The following is a 23,486-nucleotide window of genomic DNA, read 5'->3' as shown; positions in this document are numbered from 1 at the left end:
AGCTGGGTACACATCAGACGACGTCACGGGCGGCGGGACTCGGCAAGTGCATACACACTTGCCAATGCCAGCTCCGATGAGGGGAGGGACAGGCCATGCTGCAGAACATAGTTAGCGACATCCCCCATCGACCCTGCAGTAGGGTTGACGGAGGAGGTCACCAACAACCCGCAGGAGGGCGCATATCATGGGTACGCACTAGAAGATGGACCCAATATGTCACTCTGATCCGCGGGATCGGACGACATATCGTCTAATGTGTGTGTACACAGCTTAACTGCGGCAATTACCAGCACAGGCGACCTCCACACCCTAACCTCTAATAGGAATTAACCCATAAACACGTTCTTAGCCCACAGCTCCAACTGAATCTCTTCCAGGTTTCCGCTAGTGTTAGCATTTTTTAGTACATACACCCAACTGTTACATTTTAAGATCATTTTTCTCTTGGCAGGCTTGGCTGCTTCTCATTTTCAAGTTACTATTTATATTTAAAAACATATCAGTATATCAATCTATTTTTAATATCACTCCATGTCTCAGCATTCTGTCATCCAATGTCCACTCCCCCAATTAAAACATAACAGACTTCTCCCTTCCCAATGCAATGAGCCCCAGTGTAATGACACATTAATATGACAGATTGCATGGTAAGAGTATTACACAAAAAGTACCTTCATTCTATTACAGAAAATCTTATCTTCTACAAGGTATTGTCATTTAATCCCAAATACATCTCATTTACTTCAATCATTGTGTTAGTTGTAAAAACTCACAATGTCTTTCTTGTGTTATTAGACAGATATAGATAATTTATATGTACAGGGAATATGAATATATCAAAATACACTTTACTATACACCATCCATGAAATTAGTTCAGGAAGCCACCACTGATATAACATACATTACTGCACAAGAATGGTAGACAAGCTGATACAGCTATAATGGAATCTTTGCCTGTTTAGGTTGTAGTTCCACAACAGATGCAGAGCCACAGGCTGCGTTTGTGTGTAACTGCTCTCTTTGCAATTGATTATTGTTGTTGTTTTTTAAATAATCTTACATCTTGTAAAGGTGCATATCCACTACACGAGTGTAGAACGACTGTACGATTACAACATCGTAATCATGCAATCGTTCTTCATACTGTGTAGTGGATAAATGTGCCCACACTGAACGATATATCGTTCAGTGCAGGCACCCTCCCTCATCTCATGAAATGCTACGTTACAGTGTCAGAGGCTGTGACACTGTAACGTAGCATTTTGCATGTAGATACACCCGCAGTCACACACAGAACATAGGCATGCTGCATATCATTTTAATAAGTAGAAGCTGCTTGTGCTAGCTATACGCATCACTGTGCGAATAAGACGCATTTGAAGGTAAAAAGTCGCATGAAAAGACGCTCATCGCTACCGAGCCACACGGAGCTCCCGCGTTATGTGTAGCAGGACAGGGTGGATAGCTGTATGTAGGCACATCTGTATAACTGATGTCTAGGTTAGCAAACTAACTCTCACGTGTTGCATATAGATCCTTCTCCTTGCTAAACTCAATGTCCACTTGCATAAATGTAAAATGCTCAATAGCCTGTTACAAACAAACTGTAAAGATTATTTAAGTATCAAAGCAGCATTTCCGTGGCAAGTAAAAAATGCTCCGAAAAGGTCAGGAAAACACTTCTAAATTTTTCTGAGCATTTGTAAGCAGCAAAAATATGTGGCTTCAAATACAAAGGGGTGACTGCAGCCCAGGGCACCAGTGACTTGTACTCAGGGCACCAATGTAGCCTTGTAAGAGATAGACAGGAAACAGCAAACAAGCCCAGGCTTTATTTTGTGGTTGGCACCAAGACACTGGTGGGACCATTTTCAGCAAGACATGTGCTTTATAATCATGTTTACAAGAGACAGAGAGCAGGACTATGTGAAATTAACCAGAATACGTCAATTGATCCGAGACTTTAGAGAAAGAAATTAGAAGACCAGCAGCAACAAAGTGCAAGCTCTCATGTACAGGAACAGAACTGTACGCTGCTGCCTACATGGCACAGCAGCCGAAATACTTACTTGAGATGGGTGTTTGGAGCACGAGACGTAGAAATTTTCCAAGACCGGATTAAATGAGGCTTTTAGTCGGACTTTGCTCTTTATCCCCATGGATCTAGCCACAGGTGTAGCAATGGCCCTGTGGAAATACAGATACAGATGGAAATCAGACAGACATCTTACTATGAAGCCACATTATTAATTCTACAGGAGCAGATTTCCCCAGGACAGGTAACCCTCCTGCAGCAAATTTGGCTATGGGACGCCCACAGACTGTAGGATATGTAGATGGTACATTCTGTATAGGTTAGTGCCTGCAGAAAGAAAGCGTGTGGTATATACTTTTCAGGTTCACAGTGATACATTGAGCTGCTTAATAGTCTTATTTAAAATATTGTATTAGACAAATTTTATATGAAGCTGGAATTAAAGGTTTACAAAAGACATACTTAAGAGCGTAAGGCCGATCTCAATGGAAAAAAAATACATCAAATATATTTTGCATTACTACATTTTGCACTAGACTTTGTAAAATGCAAGCACCACTAAAAACATTTAACATTTTCAAATATAAACCAAGGTAAAAACACATTGTTCAGGTTTAAGCTGACATTCCAGTATTTATTAAAAAGTATTACCTCCCCACTCCATCACAGACTGCTGACTCACCTCCTTCATACATAGGACAGTGTTCTAATGCTGCAGGGGCTAGTTATTGAGGCATCACTGACCCAATCTCTTTGTATCTTTGTATCACACAGTGCAATACTGCAAAGCAAGAATGCCACGCTGTCACTCACTCTCTGCCTGCCAGGCTAGAACACCGCTCTTCTAACATGACAACTTGCTGTACAAATAGTACTCCGATCATATTTAGTGAAGTATAAACATTCCAGTACTTTAATGTATAGCACTCAGCTCATGTACATTTACTGCATAATGAACATACAGTGTGGTATTCAATTGTTGCGCCCCCTGTACACGCCCAACAGGAGCTTTTCAATTGCTTTTCCTGATGGGCGCGATCAGCTGCCGGCGCACCATTTCAGCTCGCAGCCCCAGGGGGGTGCGAGCTGAAATGGGCGAAAAGTGACATGTTTGGCCGCCCAAACATCACTCTTAGCAATTGCGCCCAGCACTTTGGTCGGAGGTAGCCGTTTTATGCGGCTAAACCTGACCACTTTCGGCACGATCAGAGCGAAAAGCAATTGAATAGCGCCCTGCGATCTCCCATCACTTTAGACGGGAAATCGGGCGCACTATAACAATTGAATACTAGAAGGCACTAGAAGCCACTAGAAGGCACATGTTGCTTTTATGGTAACATACTGTATATTCATTCCTCGCAACATTCCAGAACCACTAATCAGGGAAAAATATTAGAGCAGCCCAGGTCTGCAGAAACTATATCCAGATCCCCGCCAACTGGACCCCATTACATAGAGCAGGGCTCGACAAATCCCGGGGGCCAGGTCGCCATGGCTACCAGATTTTGCGAGGGAGGAAGCAGATCCTCATCAGCTCCGGCGGAGATTCGTGCCTATAGTATTGTTGTGTTCAGTGCATGTGCTGAGTGTCGCCTGCGGTGACTGCTGTGCCTCTGTCCGTCCCGGCCTGCGCTGACGACTCCTCTCCATCCTGGCCTACTCTAATCCCTGCTGTCTGTCCCAGTCTACACTGATCCTCCTGTACGTCCCGGCTATCTACTGTCTACTATCTCCGGCTGCATAATGCTCTCCGGTAGTAGGGTCTATGCGTAGCCAGGGATTGTGGAGCGGCTTCAGAGGGATACTGGTGTGACCACGAGGGGAGGGTTTTGTTGTACTTTCTAGCACCATTATTTTATGTGAAATGTGGACCATTATTACTGGAGGGTAGGGAGTGGAGCAGGGGAGCTGTTCATTTTACTGTCTCCATTTTGTGGACTAGTATAGTGTGTATAACATATAACAGTTGCATAACACACAGAGCTGTGCTCCTCACTCACTCCTGTAAAATTTTTTTTTTTGGTATAGGGGAGATGGGGGACGGTGGTCTGGCTCCTACACTTTCATCCTGGCTCCTAGATTTTAGAAAAATTTGTTAAGCCCTGACATAGAGCCACTTTCAACCACACAACTTCTAAAACCTGTCTATGCCAGGTACGTTCCCGCAGAGGCATGCCCACGCCTCTGGCCTTATATCTTTGTATCCAACAGTTTAAAGGCGAAGGTCTGTGCATCCGCTGATCTTGAGCCCTCTGATCTCTTTTCTGCAGAATCCAATTCCTATTCTGAACATACATTATAAACATGACGCCCTTTCTGACTACGGCAGCACAAAGACCATCATCTGTGTGCAAGGGTTTGTGATGAACACCAGATATCCAATACACTTCACATATCAGGTGAAACAGCACCAACCATTATAGGCACAGTGTCACAGTATCCTCCCAAACCATAATATTGCAGACATACTGTCACTCATATTAACAGAAGCCATGTCCTATATTGCTTAGCCTCACTCTTTTACGGTGCCCACAAATTTGATTGGATTAAAACTCATTATGTAAATGTATGTGTTCAATATTTAATACAAATAAATAATTGATTGGTCAGATTTAAAAAGTTAGAGCACACAAAGCAATAAAGGAACATTTCATGGTTCTTCCCACCCTACCAGAGGGATGCAGCATGCAGCAACCTCCACAAATGAAGAAATGTTCTTCATCCTTCAACAGAGCATTCAGTTCAGAGATATATTCTATCAGCCTAAAGCTGGGTACAGACTAAATGACGTGTGTACCAAGTGATGCACCAGGCCGACATATCGGGCGGCCGGTACACATTAGACAATCCGGTGCCTACATTTTGGCCCCTGCTGCATGCCGCTGCATGGGTTCGTCAGCCGCATTGTCAGGTTGAGCTGCATGTAGGGCCGAGCTGGCGATGCCACCGCCGACCCCACTGGTGCGTGTACACTGCCCGACATAGTGGGTATACACTTGACTATTTGAACGATTTGTCGTTCCGATCCGTCAGAATCGTGCAAATCGTTAAAAAAAAAATCGCTAAGTGTGTACCAACTTTAGGAGGACACCAACGCACAATGTCGCAGTGCCAGAGTGACGCTCGACAAAAGGGATCATTGCCTTCTCAAGCTCATGTGACTAAGCGGAACTCCTTTAGGGGGTCGCTGAGTGGGACATTTAGTACTATGTAAATATGGACATCATGAATCCCTATGGCAGTTGCTTGAAAAACATTGAACTGCTTTCTCTGGTTCTTTGGAAGCCACCATGGACTAACAATTAGCTAAAGTTCTGATGAATGATATGTGTATATTTCTTACCAACACAAATAATAAAAGGAACAAATTTGCCAATGACCGGATGTACCCCAGCAATAAATAGATTAAGTGAGCACAACTAATACCACTTTCACATCACACGTTGGACCCAGGTTACTCCCAAGTTGTCGCCTTTCACACTACACCCCTGTCTATCCTGCAAAACTATAGTGTCATTAAAAGTTAACATTACACGCTCACAAAGATGAGTCAAGAAATGTGGAAGATTTCGATCCACCAATGAGCAGCTTGGAAACATAACCCGTGTCGTCCCTTTTTCACCACAGCGTATCCGGATCAGTTCTGGAAATAAGACCAAGGTTGCGGATCCAGCACACATAACCCAGGTTGACCCTTTCACACAGACACACAACCTGGATTTATCCGACAATTTCTCGGATCAAATGCTTGGTGTGAAAGGGGTATATGTAGCTTAATGAACAATGTATCCTCACTCATAAGAATTTCACTATATGAACATTCTCCAAAATAGAATGGATTGAATTCCATGATACATATCCCTCTTTGCACTAGCAGTATAGTGTGTTGCCGGAATATACACACGATTAACCGCATGGCCGGCGGTTCTAATCCCGACAGCGGCATCCCGGCAGAGGAGGAAATCCCGATGGTCAAAGGTAAGTATTTACTAACCTAATTGTACAGCCTAACCCTCCCTTAGGGGTGCCTAATGCTAACCTCCCCCCCAAGTGCCTAAACCTAAGTCTCCCGGGGGAGTGCCTAACCCTAACCTCCCTCTAGGGGTGCCTAACCCTAATCCCCCATTCCCCTAGCCTAAACCTAACCTCCCGGGGGGGTGCCTAACCCTAACCCTCCCTTCCCCTAGCCTAAACCTAACCTCCCGGGGGGGTGCCTAACCCTGAGAACCCCCCGGGAACCCTAAACCTAACCCTTCCCCCCGCGGCTGTCCGCGCCCGACTTACCTTCGATCGGTAAGCCGGGTGTCGGGCTCCGGGCGTAGGTAAAAGGACAGGCGTCGGGATATCGACGCCTGTCATTTAACCCCTTGCTGAGATTAGACAGTCAGGAAGCAGACGGTCGGGATTCCGTCCATCAGCTTCTCGACTGCTTCCCGTGTTGCCTCCTTATTCCAATTTAGAATGTTATATTGTTCACCCATTTCCAATCCATTGATTAACTGAAATCAAAGAATAAGAATTTTTTTTTTAAGTGTAAAACCTTCTTGTATGCATTAAACACTATGATGAAAATACATGAACGATGCCAGATGGTTTACTGGGCCCAGATAATGAGGGTCGTGGCCACACCTCATTGTAAATACCGGGCCCTCATGTACATAGTGCATGATGCCACACTGCCCACCATAGGTCGTGGTTACACCAATATGGGTGCGTGGCTGCGCATCTATAGGTGGTGCATTGCATAGGTGGTGCATTGCTGGGAGAGGGCCCGACTGCAACTATACCCCCCCCCCCCCCCCACCTGTCCAGTTGAGTGTTGAGTAACCATTTGCGAATTGTTGGGAGGCGGCAGTTCCCCCTTCCCATTGGCCCTGATTATAGGGGTGAGGTCATTTTATTTATTTTTAAAAGCACCTGCATCCAAAAACAAATATAAAAAATATTTAATACAACATGGAATATATCACTGTGGGTGCAACATTGTGCAGCTTTCTGTCACTAATACCACTTTCAGACATACGGCCCGGGAATTTCACTGCTCAGGCGCTGGCTTTTTCACCAAAAACCCAGGTTTTGGCTCGAGACCCCCTTTCACACTACACCTGAGGCCCGGAAATTCCTGGGACGATTCCTTTCAGACATAAGTCGGGTCTGTGTGGTATTCTAACAGCCAGGGCTGACAGGAGCAATCAGATTGCTCTCATGTCACTCTCATACACACACGTACACGTCACACTCATACACACTTATGCAATCACACACACCTATTCTCCAGCCACCAGACCTCACAACGGGCAGCGTCTCTGTAGCTAATGTGCGCCGGCTGCTTCTACACACAGCAGCACGGAGCGGACACCTCTCTCCAATCCATCAGGTACTCAGTCTTCCCCCATTGTTGCAAGGGCTGTCAAACCACTGCTTCTCTCCCCAGATCCAGTGCTGTCAGTTTGTTTGCTATTGCAGAAGGATGCCACGCCCACTCCAGGCAGCCCTGCCCCCTCCAGACGGCCCCAAACGGCCAATCAGAGGCTACTAGGTGCGACCAGGCAGTAAAATTACAGGTCGCACTATTCAGACATAACCCAGGTAGTCTACCCGGGATAAAGGTAAAGGGTCAAACCCTCAATAGCAGGGGCACCAACCCGGGACTGTGATCCCGGGTTGGTGCCTTTCAGACATAAGAGAGTACTGGGTAGTTTGGCCGAGCCCCGGCAATTCTCATTATGTCTGAAAGGGGTATGCTTCTATTCTGTGCGCACACTTGTAACATATTTATCACACATGTATCCTCTTTGAGACCTGACAAAATGCACACAACTTCAATATAAACCCAGCACAGAAAAATAAATATAAATAGAAAACTGTAGCATTTAGATAAATGCCATGCAGGGAAAAAGGACATTTTTAGAACAAAACTAAGTCTGTCATATAATAAAATACAACCATAGGAAGATCAAAATTTTGGCTGCCATATAATACAACACGACAATAGCAGAAAAAATAAAAAATACACGAGTGAAAAGATTTACCTTATTAATAATGAAAACAGTGAAGTGCTAAAACTGTGTATTACATAAAATGTTACTAATTGCAGGAAATCAGCAGATTACTAAATACAAAAACCTGCACTTTAATTGCTGTATTTGAAAACAAACTTGAATATCAAGGTCATAGTGAGGACAGTATCAAAGCATGGCAAGACCTCAGTTACTGCTTATAGAAACGCCTATGGTTATACACTTCTGGACCCCCTCTGCAGTGCCCCCAGCGGTAGTCGCACATCTGCAGTGCCCCCAGCAGTAGTCCCCTTATGCAATACCCCCAGTAGTAGTCCCCACTATGCATTGCCCTTAGTAGCGCCCCCCTCTTATACAGAGCCCCAGTAGTGGTCGCCATATATATGCCACCAGCAGTGGTCCTCCTCCTGTGTAGAGTCCCTTTAATCAGTGCCCCCAGAAGTGATCACCCCTATGCATTGCCCCCAGTAGCTGTCCCTCCAGTAGTAGTCCCCCCTATACAGTGCCCCCAGTAGTAGTCCCCCCCTATGCAGTGACCCCAGTAGTAGACCCCAGTAGCGACCCCCACTAGGCATTGCCCCTAGTAGTGGCCCCAACCTGTACAGTGCCCCAGTAGTGGTCCCCCATACAGCGTCACCAGTAGCGGCCACCCCCACCTAATACAGTGCCTCCACAGTAGCGGCCACTCAAACTATGCAGGGCCCCCACACTGTCCCCAGTAGTGGCCACACCCCCTATGCAGTGCCCCCTAAAAAAAAAAAAACTTAACTTACCTGATCCACCCTCCTGCCGACGACCACCGCTGTCCGCTCCTCCAGGCTCGCTCTGCACTATGGGAGAGACGTTATGCAGGGTGAGCTGGTAGGCGGAGCTCATGAGTGACCTCTAGCCGGCTCACTCCGTGGACGACGCAGCAGCCAATGAGAGTCTGTCTGACTCTCATCGGCTGCTATAACAAACATACAGCTGCCGCTGGCGGCTGTATGTTTGTTACTTTGTAGTGTAGTGTAGTGTGGACAGCGCTCGCCCGGGGGTTGCTGAAAATCTGGTCGCCAGGCAGTCAAATCTGGTCGCCATGGCGACCTGGCCCCCGGGTTTTGTCGAGCCCTACTCTAATCAGTATCTAGTGCATCAATCTCCTTTATCTCCAGAATTGGCCATATTTGGATTATTTCTTTCAGCTTCAAAAATAGTGTAAATCTGTAGGAAATTATTACTGGCTATTTCTGCAGCGGGATGAAAGAATAAGGCCTTGTTTCAGAGCCGCTCGTAAGCGGCCGCTCGTTCGTTCTGACCGATGTTCGCACATCTGCTCATGCGTACGGATTTTAATACGCATGCGCGAACCAGTCAGTGCGGCCGAAAATCGTTTGTTCGCTATATAGCGAATGCCTGCTATTTTGAGTGACAGAAGGAGGCATATGTGGGTGGTAACAGGGGAAGGTGCTTGAAAACGGGGGTGTGGAATTCGAACGCAGGCGTGCTTAAAGGTCAAAACGGGCGTTTTAAGGGAGTGCATAATTAATACAGCAGCGTCATTGACCACGTCACTTGGTTGTTTTTTACTCAGAACTGCTCGCAAAATAGCGGTTGAAAAAACCAGCCACAAGAATAGCGAGCAGTTCATACGCTGTTCGATGTACTCGATTAATCTAATAAATAGCGGACATGACGTATGGTGCGAGCGGCAAGGGGGCGTATTTTTCAAAATTACAACTGCAAGTTTTGCCCGCTCGTTCAGACTTAGAGGCGTGAACAGACCGCAATTAGCGAACGGTTCGTTTGAATAGCCACCCCTTGTTTTAGAACGAACGACCGCAAATAGCGAGCGGCTCTGAATGAGGGCCTAAGTCTGGGCCCAAACCTCTTTCACGTAGTTCACATGGACTGGATATAATCCGCTTTATACAAAGAGGGGAAACAAGTGGGAAAGCTTCACTAAAATTCTCTCAGGCACCATTAAATCGCAGATCTGTAAATGTGTTTGCCAGGTGGTATGAATTTCGACTATGCACCCAAGATCCGCCAATTAACCTTCATATAGATTGACCGGTGGACTTGCCACCTACGGAATGTCCCCATACTTCTCCACTCTGTACAAATGTCCACAATTAAGTTAGACATATGGGGCCGCTTTTAGTGAAGTGAATGATGTATTGTGGCTATGGCTGTGGTCCAGAAACTAGATCTATAAGCACTGCATACTTAATTCTAAATAAGTCTAAGCCTACTCTGAATGGGCGACGGTGCTCCTCTGCCAGGGCCCCCGTCGCCATCCATTCCTCATCCTCAAACGGCCGCAGCCTGCAACCAGGGCGTGTTATCGGAGTGTCCCGACGTGTTGCACAACTGGTTGCGAACTGCGGCACTCAATCACGTACACCAACGTCCATACTCTCATGCAGAATCTGCACCTAGCTCGGGGCACGTGCAACGTTGTGACCGATGTGAGCATCTAAAGATGCACCAAGCAGAAAATATCCCATCTAAAAAGACGCACAAAGTGGGCATCTCAGTACTTGAGATGCAAAATCCTCCACAGGGAGAAGGGCTGATACTAGCATTAGCATAAAGGCACAGACGCAACTATGACAAAAGACTCTAAAGCTGCATGGCATCTCTAAATCAGAGCCTTAAAGTGCAGTTGGCAGCTATGGTAAGTCACGGCATGTTACTACAAGAATTTAGGACTCCGTCCATTCATACAGTGGACTTGCAATTGCTGCTGGCAACCAAGTAGACTTTGTGATTTCTAGAGTTAAAAAAGGCAAAGCCCACATGTACACACCCAAGTACAAGATGAGATGGAATCGATGCCACAAAATAAAAGGGCTTTGACTGCACCTGATGCAACGCTGAGCATATAATTAAATCCCTTTATAAATGACTTCACCACTGAACATTAAGCTTTGAAGCTGTGGCCCAGACATGGAGTCACCTCTGCAGAGGCTAAAAATAGCAGCAGCTCCTTATACTTCAAGGAATGGAGAGAGACCCCAATGTGTAGCGAGGCAGGGCCTGGTTTTATCATTTTAAGTGCTACTATGGAGTATACCATAGTTATATGTGCCACTTATGTACATTATCTGAAAGATTTACCCTTTTACTGTTTATACCTAACTTTACAAACAAAAAGGGATTAAAGAGTATCCCTCTGTGCTATTGGTATACAATTGGGAAACCGGCAGCCGGCTTCCCGACTGTCACATCCTGGCGAGGGTGAAATGCCGGGTGTCTAGATGTAGACGTCTGACACTTCCCCGACGCCGGGACCAGCGCCCGGCATCCCCCCCTGGGGGACTTAGGTTTAGGCAGCGGGGAAGGGGGGGTTTAGGGTTAGGCACTTGGGGGGGGAGGTTAGGGTTTGGCACTCCTAAGGAGGGTTAGGTTAGTATATACTTACCTTAGTGATGATCGGGATTTCCAGCGCTGTCGGGCTTCTGCTGCCGGGCTCTGCTCATCTGTCAGCCAGGCGCTGCCGGGAATCGAATCGCCGGCCGCATTTTCATACCGATTCGATTCCTTGCTATTCTCTGTGATACTCCCCTGCTCATAGAGACCATGCCGTGTTTAATATAGGGCAGCAGTCAGTGCTTTATTAATGACGCTGTCATAATAGTGCCATCCAATGTTTCATGACTCTAATGGTCCATTCCTCAGGGATGAGTTAAGGGGCCTATCCATTAGCAGATAAATTTGAACGATGAATGATTTATCGTTCAGTCGTTCAATTTATCTGCCAATGGATAGGCTCTGAACGATAAAAATGCGCACTCCCACGGCCGACAAATTTGGTCTTTTGTTTCTCCAACATGTTGGTCAATTATCGTTTATCGCTGACAGATATTAGAAATATCTGTCACGGTAAACAACGAACGATTTTTTTAATGAAAATGAATAGAAACATAAAAAAAAATCCACTCCCAGAATGATGTCATGCCATATCGTTCGTCGTTTGCAAAAATCTGACGTGTACATGACAGATATCGGTCACAGCAGCCCCATGGATTTTCAAAAGATAAATCTTTTGTCTTTCAGAAAGATCTGCTAATCGATAGGCCCCTTTAAGAGTCCCTAAATGTTGGATAAATTCTTGTGTCCGTATCATTAATAAAGCTCTGAGTGCAGAGTTACTATATAGCTGGGAATGTTAGATGTTAGAAGCAGGATGCACTGGTAAGCCAAAGTATTTTGAACTCTGGTAGCTCTTCCTCAAGCTATCAGAGCTCGAAACGCGTCGGGGACCAGTGCATGCTGTTTTTAACATCACACCCTATTACAGCGGACATCTGTAAGACATGCAGGGTAATTCTGGACATACCCTGTATGCAAAACCAAACTGACATTTCTCTTTGATTCGGTACGGGTCCACCTATACGTGACTTATTGCTCACTTGAGCTACTTGTTACCTGGTTTTACTTTTAAACTAATCATTGTATTAATTGATCACTGTTGCTCTTTTAGAGCTAATTACCTATTTGAATTCATGCACTTGAATTTTATGTGTGCTCTGTAAAATATTCCTTTATTTACTTGGTATTATAGACATATAAATTCTAAAGCTTTTCTAACAGATATCCATTCAGTGTTTTTTGTCTATTTTATGGTTTCCAAGATATACATACATGTTTCATTTGTGTCATTATAGAATACACTATTGTGGCCTATACTTTTCTTTTACATGTATGAATGTCTAATGCATTCAAAGAGATCCCGAGACAGTAAAGTGTACTCCTTGTCTAAATAGATTTTACTCCGTGCCATAGGACCTTTACCATTTTTATATCTATAACCCTAACCGCAGCCTAAAGGCTCACATCCACTTACCGATTTCTTTGAGCGATTGAACGATAACGATATCGTTCAATCGCTCAAGGATCGTGCACATTAATGTCGGAAACGACCAGCGATAGGTGCTACCGCTGGTCGTTTCCGACATCAATCATCGGCCGAACGCGCTGAACAACCTGACGATAACGTCAGGTTGAGCATGTTAGGGGATGATTGATGTGCCTACACTGAATGACTGCTCGTTCAGTATAGGCACAGTACAGACTGTCAAGCGACTGCACGATTACAAAGTCGTGATTGTGCATTAGTTTTTAGGTCTGCAAGTGGATGTGTGCCTTAACTGTAAATTTGTAATAACAAAATACTCTGCGACATTCTGAATGTATACTTAACCCAGAGGAGTGGCTGACCAGTCTTATTAGTAAAAGCAGAACTTGCATTACCCTATTTGTACACAATATAATAACGTAATGAGGTGTCATTCACAAAAGAGAATAGTGTCTTGACAATGTTATTTATAAAAGTGAAATTTGCAAATTTCCATATAAAATTGGACACAAATCAGGGATTACACACACATATATATAAAAGTTCCTTTTAGTGTACATACGCAGTACAAAAATGTGTATCTTCTGAAAAAAAAGAAAAGACACCCACAATGTAAACTGCAGGTTCTGTTCCAGTGGCATTAAACTACTGTAAATGAATATATCTAATGATTATCTGCTGAAATAACAACATGACAGACAGCAGTCGTAGATGTGATCTGTAACAGTCATTGCCTTATAATCACTGTTTATTCTCCTGAATCAACAACCCTCACACAGCATATGACACCACCTGTGATACCAAAGTAAGCAAAACATTGTATATTACCCTGCACATTGCCACCAACCGGCAAAAGATAACACTATCCAGGTGTTATACAATGAAATGCCAATTCCTACTCAACTGATTAAAAAAAAAAAATAATAATAATGTGCTTAAGGAAAATAAACTATAGAGAACAATGGGCCTGATTCAGAGCCGTTCGCTATTTGTGGTCGCTCGTTTAAAAACAAGGGGTGGCTATTCAAATGATCCGTACGCACATTGCAGTCTGTTCACACCTCTAAGTCTGAACGAGCGAGCAAAACATACGCTCGTTTATTTGTTAAAAACGCCCCCTGGCCGCTCGCATCCTACGTCATGTCCGCTATTTATTAGATTAATCGAGTACATCGACCAGCGTATGAACTGCTCGCTATTCTTGTGGTTGGTGTTTGCTACCACAAATTTGCGAGCAGTTCTGGCTATAAAATAACCCAGTGACGTAGTCAATGACGCTGCTGTTTTAAATATGCACACCCATAAAACGCCCGTTTTGACCTTTAAGCACGCCTGCGTTCGGATCTCCACTCCCCATTTTCAAGCACCTTCCCCTGTTACCACCCACATACGCCTCATTCTGTCACTCAAAATAGCAGGCCCTCGCTATATTGCGTACCAACGATTTTCGGCCGCACTGACTGGTTCGCGCATGCGTACTAAAAACCGTACGCATGCGCAGATGTGCAAACATCGCTCGGAACGACCGTACTGCCGCTAACGAGCGGCTCTGAATGAGGGCCAATGTACAGTAAAGCACAAAAATTATCAGAGCCAAAAACGAAACAGTGAGGGCGTGATGCAGAATTAAACGGTATACGTTTAGGAAGCTGGCGGCCGCAATACCGACCGCCGGCTTCCCGACTCCACAATCCCGGCTAGGGTTGAATGACAGGCGTCTAAAATCTAGATGCCTGTCATTACCCCAACGCCGGGAGACCGGCTCCCGGCATCCCAATCGAAGGGATGCCGGACGCCGCGAGCGGACAGCCGCGGGAGGGGGAGGGTTAGGTTTAGGGCTCCAGGGGGGGACAGGGTTAGGCACCCCCCCGGGAGGGTTAGGGTTAGGCTAGGGGGAGGAAGGTTTAGGGTTAAGCACACCCGGGGGGAGGTTAGGGTTAGGCACCCCCTCGGGGACTTAGGTTTAGGCAGCGGAGAACGGGGGGGGATTAGGGTTAGGCATCCCTAAGGGAGGGCTAGGGTTAAGGGGTAGAATTAGGTTAGTTAGTACTTACCTGGGGACGATATGTATTTCCAGCGCTGTCGAGCTACCGCTGCCGGGATCTGTTCCTCTGTCGGCCCTATGCTGCCGGGATTCGAACTGCTGTCCATGCGGCCGGCGGTATTGCATACCGAATGCAGTTTAATTGTATGGCCATTTGCGCCACCTATTTTGCGTGAAATCAAATCGTGCATGTGGGTGATGCCAAGTAGTACATTCCAACTGCATGTACACTCACCACCAAGAGGCAGGGACTGGGTTGTGATGTCACCGTTCTCACGCAGACAAGAGGAGCTGTGCAGACCTGTATGTAAGCGAATATATGCTTTTTCGGAGGTGTATATTTTGCACATAAGATAGGGCAGGTGTAAGTGTGACATCAGGTTGGTGACTAGCAGCAAACCAGGCACATATACCTCCACATCTGTGTGTGTAGCCCATCAGCTTTGCATACTGTAAGAGTAAAGGCAGGCAAGTTTTCCATGCACGCTTCTTTTAAGCAATTTGCGCCCGATGTACTTCCAACTCTACAGCAGTGTCTGATATGAGTAATCTCAACTGGTGACCAAATTAGAGCCTTTGCATCAGCTACATGAACACAGGAAAAGTATTTGTGCCATACTAATACCACATAATTACATGGTGATCAAAGGGAAGCGACACATCTATTCTAGATCTAAATCTAATGCTGGGCATACACTGGCAGCTAAACTGCCTGTCAGACTGACAGCCTGCAACCCAGCAGATATCGTGGCCAAATACAGTGAGATATGTCACAGTGTATGGCTATATCGTGTCCTCCATTGGGGAGGAACAGGGGAAATATCCGTAGGTCAGTGATGGCAGCGCATACACTGACCGATGCATTAGACTCCAAAAACATTACTTCGTTGGACGATTCAGATAACTCAACAAGTCTGACCGATCGATATTTTGCAATCTGTCCCGCAAATACACAGTACAATTAGCTGGGTGATCCGACAGTACCAGGCGGATGGCACAGATATATAATGTATGCCCAGCATAAGCTGCACTCTGAAGTTAGTATCCAGCATATGTTTTTACACTATTGACATATGAAATCTCCAGATGGTTTCCACCTTTTATTATTGGCTCATACTGTACATGCCCTCCTGTAACTTCTTTTATAACACTAGGCAGAATTGCTTATTTTCAGATCTGCAAGAAACCACACAAAAGTTATGAGTTCTCCTCTGTAGCAAACAACATGACATTATATATATTATATATTACACACACACACACATTAACTTCAGTTAGTGTACATCACAGAAGAATACAGGTAACTAATTAGTAGAATCTTTATGTGGAAGGAGAGATTGTAATCAATATTGCTTGTCCAATAAAGTATTATGGGGTATATTTACTAAGCGCCTGTTGTCGGCAGTTCTGGCAGCGGGATTTAAAAAGTGTGTTTTGCATTTATTATTCTATCCCGAGGCCAGAACTGCCAACAAGCGGCTGTTTTTTCTTAGTAAATACATCCCTGTTCTCACATTCTAATAAATTGCATTGCAGAATAAGAATATGCACCAAAGAGCATGAAGAGAAAAACCCCCAGAGTACAATGGCACAAGAGGTTGACAGAAATAACACATATTAAAGCAAACCTAGCACCTACACACTGATACATAACTAAGCATCACATTTACTGTGTATTACAGCTCTGTAGTATGTTCTATAATCACCACCCTTTTACATACCTCCATGAGATTTGCCATCTTCTGGGCAACTAAGATTATTCTTAATAAATGTTACTAAGTATAAAAAGGACGGAATGAACATCCATGTACTGGCAAGAACATGCTCCCTGGCCTCCAGAGAAACCTTCAGTGATATCACCAGGGTGCTGGCAGTATTTGGCTGTGCCTCAGGAACTTAAGCTGACTGGAACAACTAATTTCTAATATGGCTGAGGCAGGATTTCTGAACCTGTGGGAATGTATGACAGGAGTGAAAAATGAGCCTAAAAACACCCCACTTGAAGTAAAATAGGGGAAAAACACACAAGGCAATTGCAGTTGACCATAGCAGCCTGTGTTAAAATGTTTATTCCAGACATAAAACTGTCTATACACAGTTGCCTTTTCACAGAAGGACAAAACAAATAATAATAGAAAAAAAAACACACACATTTGTACAGTTAATATGCTGCTCTAAGGATGAGCTACACACTAGAGCGATATCTGCACAGTATGTAATCACCAGGCAAATTGGAACAACATATTGTGCGGATCGCTGGTTGTATACAACATCTTCAGAAGATATCATGTATGACCCCATGTTTCTGGATGCGGCCACGAGCTGCGATTCAATTCAAAGCGATGAGGAACAGACCCGGGAGGGAGCTCCCGGAGCAATTCAATTCAGCGCGATGTTTGGTCCGACTAAAGGATCTCTTCTCGCACCCCCCTGGGGTGTGAGGAGAAATCCGACAAAAGTGCCAGTTTGCGCGACTCAATGCCCAGGTTAAGTTGCGAGAACTGGCATTCTCCGACTTAACAGTGCGCTGAATTGAATAGCCTCGGGAGCTCCCTGTATTGGGGGTACATTTTGAAAGTAAAATATGGTAAAAGTGTAAAATGGAATTGGCCTATTGAAATGCAGCGAGGAATGATGGAACTGTTAGGGGAAATATTTGTGAGTGATATCCAAGAAAATTTAAAATTGTGAATGTGAAATGGGGATATGGTTGTATATTATAGATAAAGACCTTAAGGATTATTATTTAAAGTCATTAAAAAAAAAAAAAAAAAAAAAAAAATACATTTTCTATTGCCTATTAAAAAAAAAAAAAAAAAAGTTGCCAGACAACTGAGCGATGCTTCCCAGCAAGACAATACTGGCCAGCAGTACTAAGTAGTAACTTACAGGATCGTCAGTCAGTCCATTCTGGGCTTGAGGTAGCGACACTGTCACACAATGCAGGTTTATAAATAAACATTTTTTTACTGAATCTGTTATCTTCATCCTGAAATGGGGATAGCATAAGAGGATAGCCAGTGGTGCAGGTACAGCTGCTATCTTTGCATTACACGGGGAAGCTATCGCATCCCCAGAGATGGGCCCCCCCCCCCGGTAATACCCATCACATCATATATCCATTGATAAATAGGGAGAATTCCAAAATAGACCCCCTTCATTTTTATATAGTGACAGTGAAATCAATTTGCTTTTCCATAATTACGTAGTATGAGCACTCACAATCTCATTATATGACACTGGAGACATTTGAAAGCAAAAGCAGCAAGTTATTCTATATGCAAATCAGGAGTGTATTCAGAAAACGGAAAAGCATATTTCAGCTTCTACATTATGTATGCTCATTCTGGCGGCACACCCCATGCTTCATGATCGCCCGAGTCTGAGCAACACAGGGAAGTGACTGACTCATGATGCCATCAAAAGACACGACCTGGGGTCTCTCGCCAGCAAGCCATGTGCGTGGAGGAGGAAGTGATCTTATATGAAGCATTGGTCTGAGGCGTGTAGCTCTTCCATACAAGGCAGCAAGCATTACTACAATCCTGCGTGTGCAAATTGTATTTGCACAACACTTAATTTTTAATAAAAAATATCTTTAGGCAAAGTCAGTTGATTAAAGGAATTTCCAAAACATAGCTGACTTTAGTTTATTTGCTTACACACGCCTTCCATCATCGACTTTTACTAAATACAATAGTATTTTATCTCTTTGTCTATTCCCCATATATTTACATCAGCAGGCAGTGTGGCTTTATGCCTTGGATTATAAAATAACTTTTGGATGCTCTTTACAAGGGACACAGGGCCTAATTCAGACCCGCTCGCTAGATGCGTTCGCACGCAGCAGTCAGTTGTCAAAGTATGCAAATCCCGCGAACGCACGGCAAGACATTAACACGCCCACTATGTCTTGGCATGCAATCGTGGCATGTATTTAGACGCCCACCAGCCTGTCAAAACACTCCCACTTTCCCTTAGTAACACACGTCATCTCCAGGAAGTGTATGAAATAATTGGTAACATCTGACCCATAATTTAGCCATGTGACATGTATGCTGACTCTGCATCTTAATTATGTACGCCACTGAAACGGCGTTCAGACGCACAGACACGCCTGCATTTGCACCCCCACACCCCCGTTTCCATTGACCATCACCTGTCACCACCCACAAAGGGCACGTCCTGTCACTCATACTAGCGAGGCGTCTGTGTGCAAGGGGCGATGGCTTCGCGATCGCAGTGACTGGTTTGCGCACGCGCACTGCGTCTTATACGCATGCGCAATAATCGGCAGGCTACGTGCGAACGCATCCTAGCGAGCGGGTCTGAATCAGGCCCACAATTGTATGCAGAAATCGGCAATGGGTTGTATTACAGAGCAACCAAAATGAACAAGTCTGTCAGAGCACAGTATGAAATTAATCAGGGAACCACAACATAAGAAATCGGCATAGAAAGGAAATGTGGTAATAGACGTAGGAGATTAAGTACAGATGTGCCCTTACACACCTAGCCTCAATAGCTATGTGACGCGAAACGCCTGGAGCCAATGAGCCACCAGGTTCTGTGCGACTCTGCTTGTATCTCTTCTCGCATTGTTTGCGCCCGAAAATGTGTCTTAGTGGCAAACAGATGCGACAGCTGCTTCATGAGACTGCGACTTAATCTGTATACAAAGCACAACGTACATTGGCGTGGAAAAAAGCCAATTGCATCGCAGCACTACGTATACAGATTAAGTCGCACACAGGTATATTGTACAAGTGAGGTATACTGTACAAGTGTCTCATATCAAATCAGCGACGTCTTGTGAAGCGGTTTTTCACATCCGTTTGTGACCAAGACGCATTTTTGGACGAAAGACGGGCCAAGAAGTGCTGTGTGTTGCAAACTGCAACATCTGTACCAGCTTATAAATGAAAGTAATCAGAAGATAAAAGCCTATAACTGAATTGATCTGTATTACAGGACACAGTGGAGAGCTGAAGGATGAAATGGATGTTGCTGGGTTAAAAAAAATACTTAAAACATAAGCGACAAAATGGCTAAATTAAGTAATTAATTCAATAGTTGGGGTTTACAAAACAGACACAAGCATTTGCCAATAAATTGTACTCAGAAGCAGATTATAATTTGAAAAGATGGGTCAACAACCCAGGTAACCAAGCGCTAAGTGGTGCCACAGCTCAGACAGCATAAGACCCGTTGTGGGCGATAAACTTGTGATCTAATAACATCATAGTACTATTAAAAAACTGAAAATTCTTGTATTATCCTATAGCTTCACTCAAAGATATTTCGGCAGGATGCAGATCACTGATGAGGGCACATTTAAATTTTGAAGTGCAAACTTTTGGACACAACTTGTGGCTAAAGTGGTTATATACAAATATTGTAATAAATTATTAGAATCAATGTGTTATTACTATAAACAAACATAATGGCCCTCATTCAGAGCCACTCGCTAGCGGCAGTAAGCTCGTCCCGAGCGATGTTCGCACATCTGCGCATGCGTACGGTTTTTAGTACGCATGCGCGAACCAGTCAGTGCGGCCGAAAAACATTTGTACGCAATATAGCGAGTGCCTGCTAATTTGAGTGACAGAATGAGGCGTATGTGGGTGGTAACAGGGGAAGGTGCTTGAAAACGGGGAGTGGAGATCCAAACGCAGGCGTGCTTAAAGGTCAAAATGGGCGTTTTATGGGTGTGCATAATTAATATAGCAGCGTCAATGACCACGTCACTTGGTTTTTTTTAACTCAGAACTGCTCGCAAAATAGCGGTTGAAAAAACCAACCACAAGAATAGCGAGCAGTTCATATCCTGTTCGATGTACTCGATTAATCTAATAAATAGCGGACATGACGTATGGTGCGAGCGGCCAGGGGGCGTTTTTAAGAAATAAATGAGCGTATGTTTTGCTCGCTCGTTCAGACTTAGAGGTGTGAACAGACTGCAATGTGCGAACGGATCATTTGCATAGCCACCCCTTGTTTTTGAACGAACTAACGCAAATAGCGAACGGCTCTGAATGAGGGCCAATGTCTCCAAATCATATTATGCGCCACAATAGTGCACCCAATTTATATTATGCTAGAGTAGTTTCCACAACTCATATTATACCATGCAGTAGTACCACCAATTCCTACTATGCCACAAAGTAGTGCCCACAATTCATATTAAGGGCTCTATCACAATCCGTATTTACAATGTGAATGGGATATGACAATATCGCTCAAATTCACATTGCAATATTTGAAAACATCACAAGGATGTATCAGATAGCACATGCAGGGATACAGCTCTGTCCCTGTAAATCCTCTCGGCACACTGTTCAGGGTATTTTCCACAAAAAATAGCCTGACAGTGTAACCGCGTATGCGCCACCGGCTACCCCAAAGCGACCCCCGTGCCCTTGCTCAGCTTACACTTATCGGCCCCGTGATGTGATCAGTGCTCATTTGAGGTCCTGAGATGCCGGCATAGAGCTGCTAGCCGGTGTCACAGTGCAAGAGCCCAGAGACCCGTTGACCGGAGCCCCAGAAAGGCTTCAGCTGGCAACGTCGCATCACATGCGACCGCGCTGCCACCCTGCTTCCCTCAGATTTTGCAGAGGAGATCCCTTCTGCACGGATCTCCTCCGACGGACTGTGACCGCCGACATCACTTCCGGACTCGCGCCCCAGAACACCGTGCTAAAGGCACTCTGGGGCACATGTGCCTGGGATCGCAGGGCGAGGAGGGGAAGAGCAGAGATCAGCTTCAGCAGGGGTGACTTATTATCAGCCCCCCTGACAGACGCTGGAGGGGGGGGGTAACCAGGACATGGGGGGAATCTAATATCAGTGAGAGCTAATAAAGAGTAATAAGACTCTGGGGGGGGGGGGTTAAAATAGCAATAAAAATATATACATTGGTCACAGTTGAGGAGGAGAAGGGGGGCAAAGATAAAGGGTATTTTTACAGGGGGGGGAGGGGTTTGGTTTAGAAAACAGGGATTTTTTTTTTACTGTTAATGGGGTATTATTATTAGGATTAAGACACATTGGGGGGTCTATTGCCTATAGAGGGTGGGTAGTTATTTTGTAATGGGGGCCTATGGACACGTAGGAATGGGGGAGTTGCAAAATACCCCCTAGATATATATTTGTTTTTAATAAAATATTTAAATATATTATTAAAAATCATTTTTAAACTTTATTAAATAATAAAAAAAGACCACTTCTGAGCTATTTTCTGGGAATTAAATAGTCAGTTAAGTGGTTAATACATTGAAGTGAAACTAAAATAATGTGAAGAGAGTGTTTAGTCTAGCACCCTGCACGTAATCTATGAGGAGGGCATATTTTGATGGGCAAAATTTTATGTGACGTACCGCTACAGCTACATTAGATAACACGATACTTCACGTCTAAAATTTTGCCCTTCAAAATTAAAATCTGCCCTCCTCACAGATGATGTGCAGGCTAGAATGAACATTATAATATGCCATATAAAACATAAAAGAGAAAGTTATTTAGCTTCAGGAGAAATTCCCTTTTAATACCACATGACTTTTTTTTGTTGCCTCAGCGTCTAGAACGAACATCAAACTCACCCTCCTCCCACACTAACCAATTCTCTAGGAAGGTCAGCCATGGCCGACATCCTGAGCAAGTCTGTACCCACTCTGCTGCCTCGGAACTGCAGAGTTTGCAATTTATCCAGTGCAACAGGTCCTTGGAGAAGGGGGAGAAGGTGGTCCTGCTGGAGCAGCTGGTTCTACAGTTACATCACAATCTCACTCCTGCCTTGGAAGGGCTTTGGGCGGCTCTTTCCTTTGCAGGGCTGAAGGAGGAAGGGGGAAGCTGTGCATCTGGAGTCTCCAGCTTGCGCAGAAACGCCAACAGTACGCAGTGGGAGAACTATGGTCACCCTCCTCTATTGTATGCACCTCCCAGGGGCTGGTTTGTGGCCAAACAGCTGCGCCCAGCCCTTTGCGCTGCCTTCTCTTGTTGCTCTGTTGCGGTATTAGTATGTCTCTGCTCCAGATAAGGCGGGGCACAATTCATGACTTTCAGAAAGGGCAGGTGCAATTCCCAAAAGGAAGGGCGTGGCGCTGTGCTAAAAGTGCCTGGCAGGAACACTACCCCCATATTACTGAGCAAGACATAGTTATGTTGTTTTTGGTTTGTCTTTTTGTTTTACATTCTGGTCATCACTTGAAATGAATCAAGGGGGAAGTAGTAAGAAGGGGGTTCTGCCAAGTACTCATGTTCCCTCCGCCCAGTCTCACCACCTCCCCTCAAATCTTCCACAACTTCCAAGTTCATTGCCTTGACTCCACAGTTTCTCTCCCTATCCTGTCACCTCCACCTTAGAAATATTGCCAAACAGATGTGTCCTCAATACGCCACGCAGCACGACTTAACTGGTGTGAGGGAGCTGACAAGTCCTGTGTTACTCCGCTAGTGTTGTGCGTCTTTTGTTGCCGAAAATGTGTAAGTCGCAAATACGATGTGACTAGGACGCATCAGCAGACTGTGCTGACTAATTTGA

The 23,486-nt window shown here is 44.8% G+C and overlaps 1 protein-coding gene across 2 annotated transcripts in view; it reads right to left on the bottom strand.

The window, feature by feature from the left end:
• Positions 1-23,486, bottom strand: part of CERS3 (ceramide synthase 3) — a 123,664-nt gene that overhangs the window by 57,066 nt on the left and 43,112 nt on the right. For both annotated transcript variants that reach the window (XM_088452714.1, XM_088452715.1), the window contains exon 3: positions 2,075-2,192. In XM_088452714.1, coding sequence (XP_088308840.1) covers positions 2,075-2,192 — 118 coding nt within the window. The remainder of the gene's footprint in view (positions 1-2,074; positions 2,193-23,486) is intronic.

Source organism: Taudactylus pleione, unplaced genomic scaffold, assembly GCF_031769625.1.
Source record: "Taudactylus pleione unplaced genomic scaffold, aTauple2 ptg000556l, whole genome shotgun sequence".
NCBI classification, from domain to species: domain Eukaryota; kingdom Metazoa; phylum Chordata; class Amphibia; order Anura; family Myobatrachidae; genus Taudactylus; species Taudactylus pleione.
The sequence above is the reverse complement of the archived record's forward strand: the minus strand, read 5'-3'. Positions and strand labels throughout refer to the sequence as shown.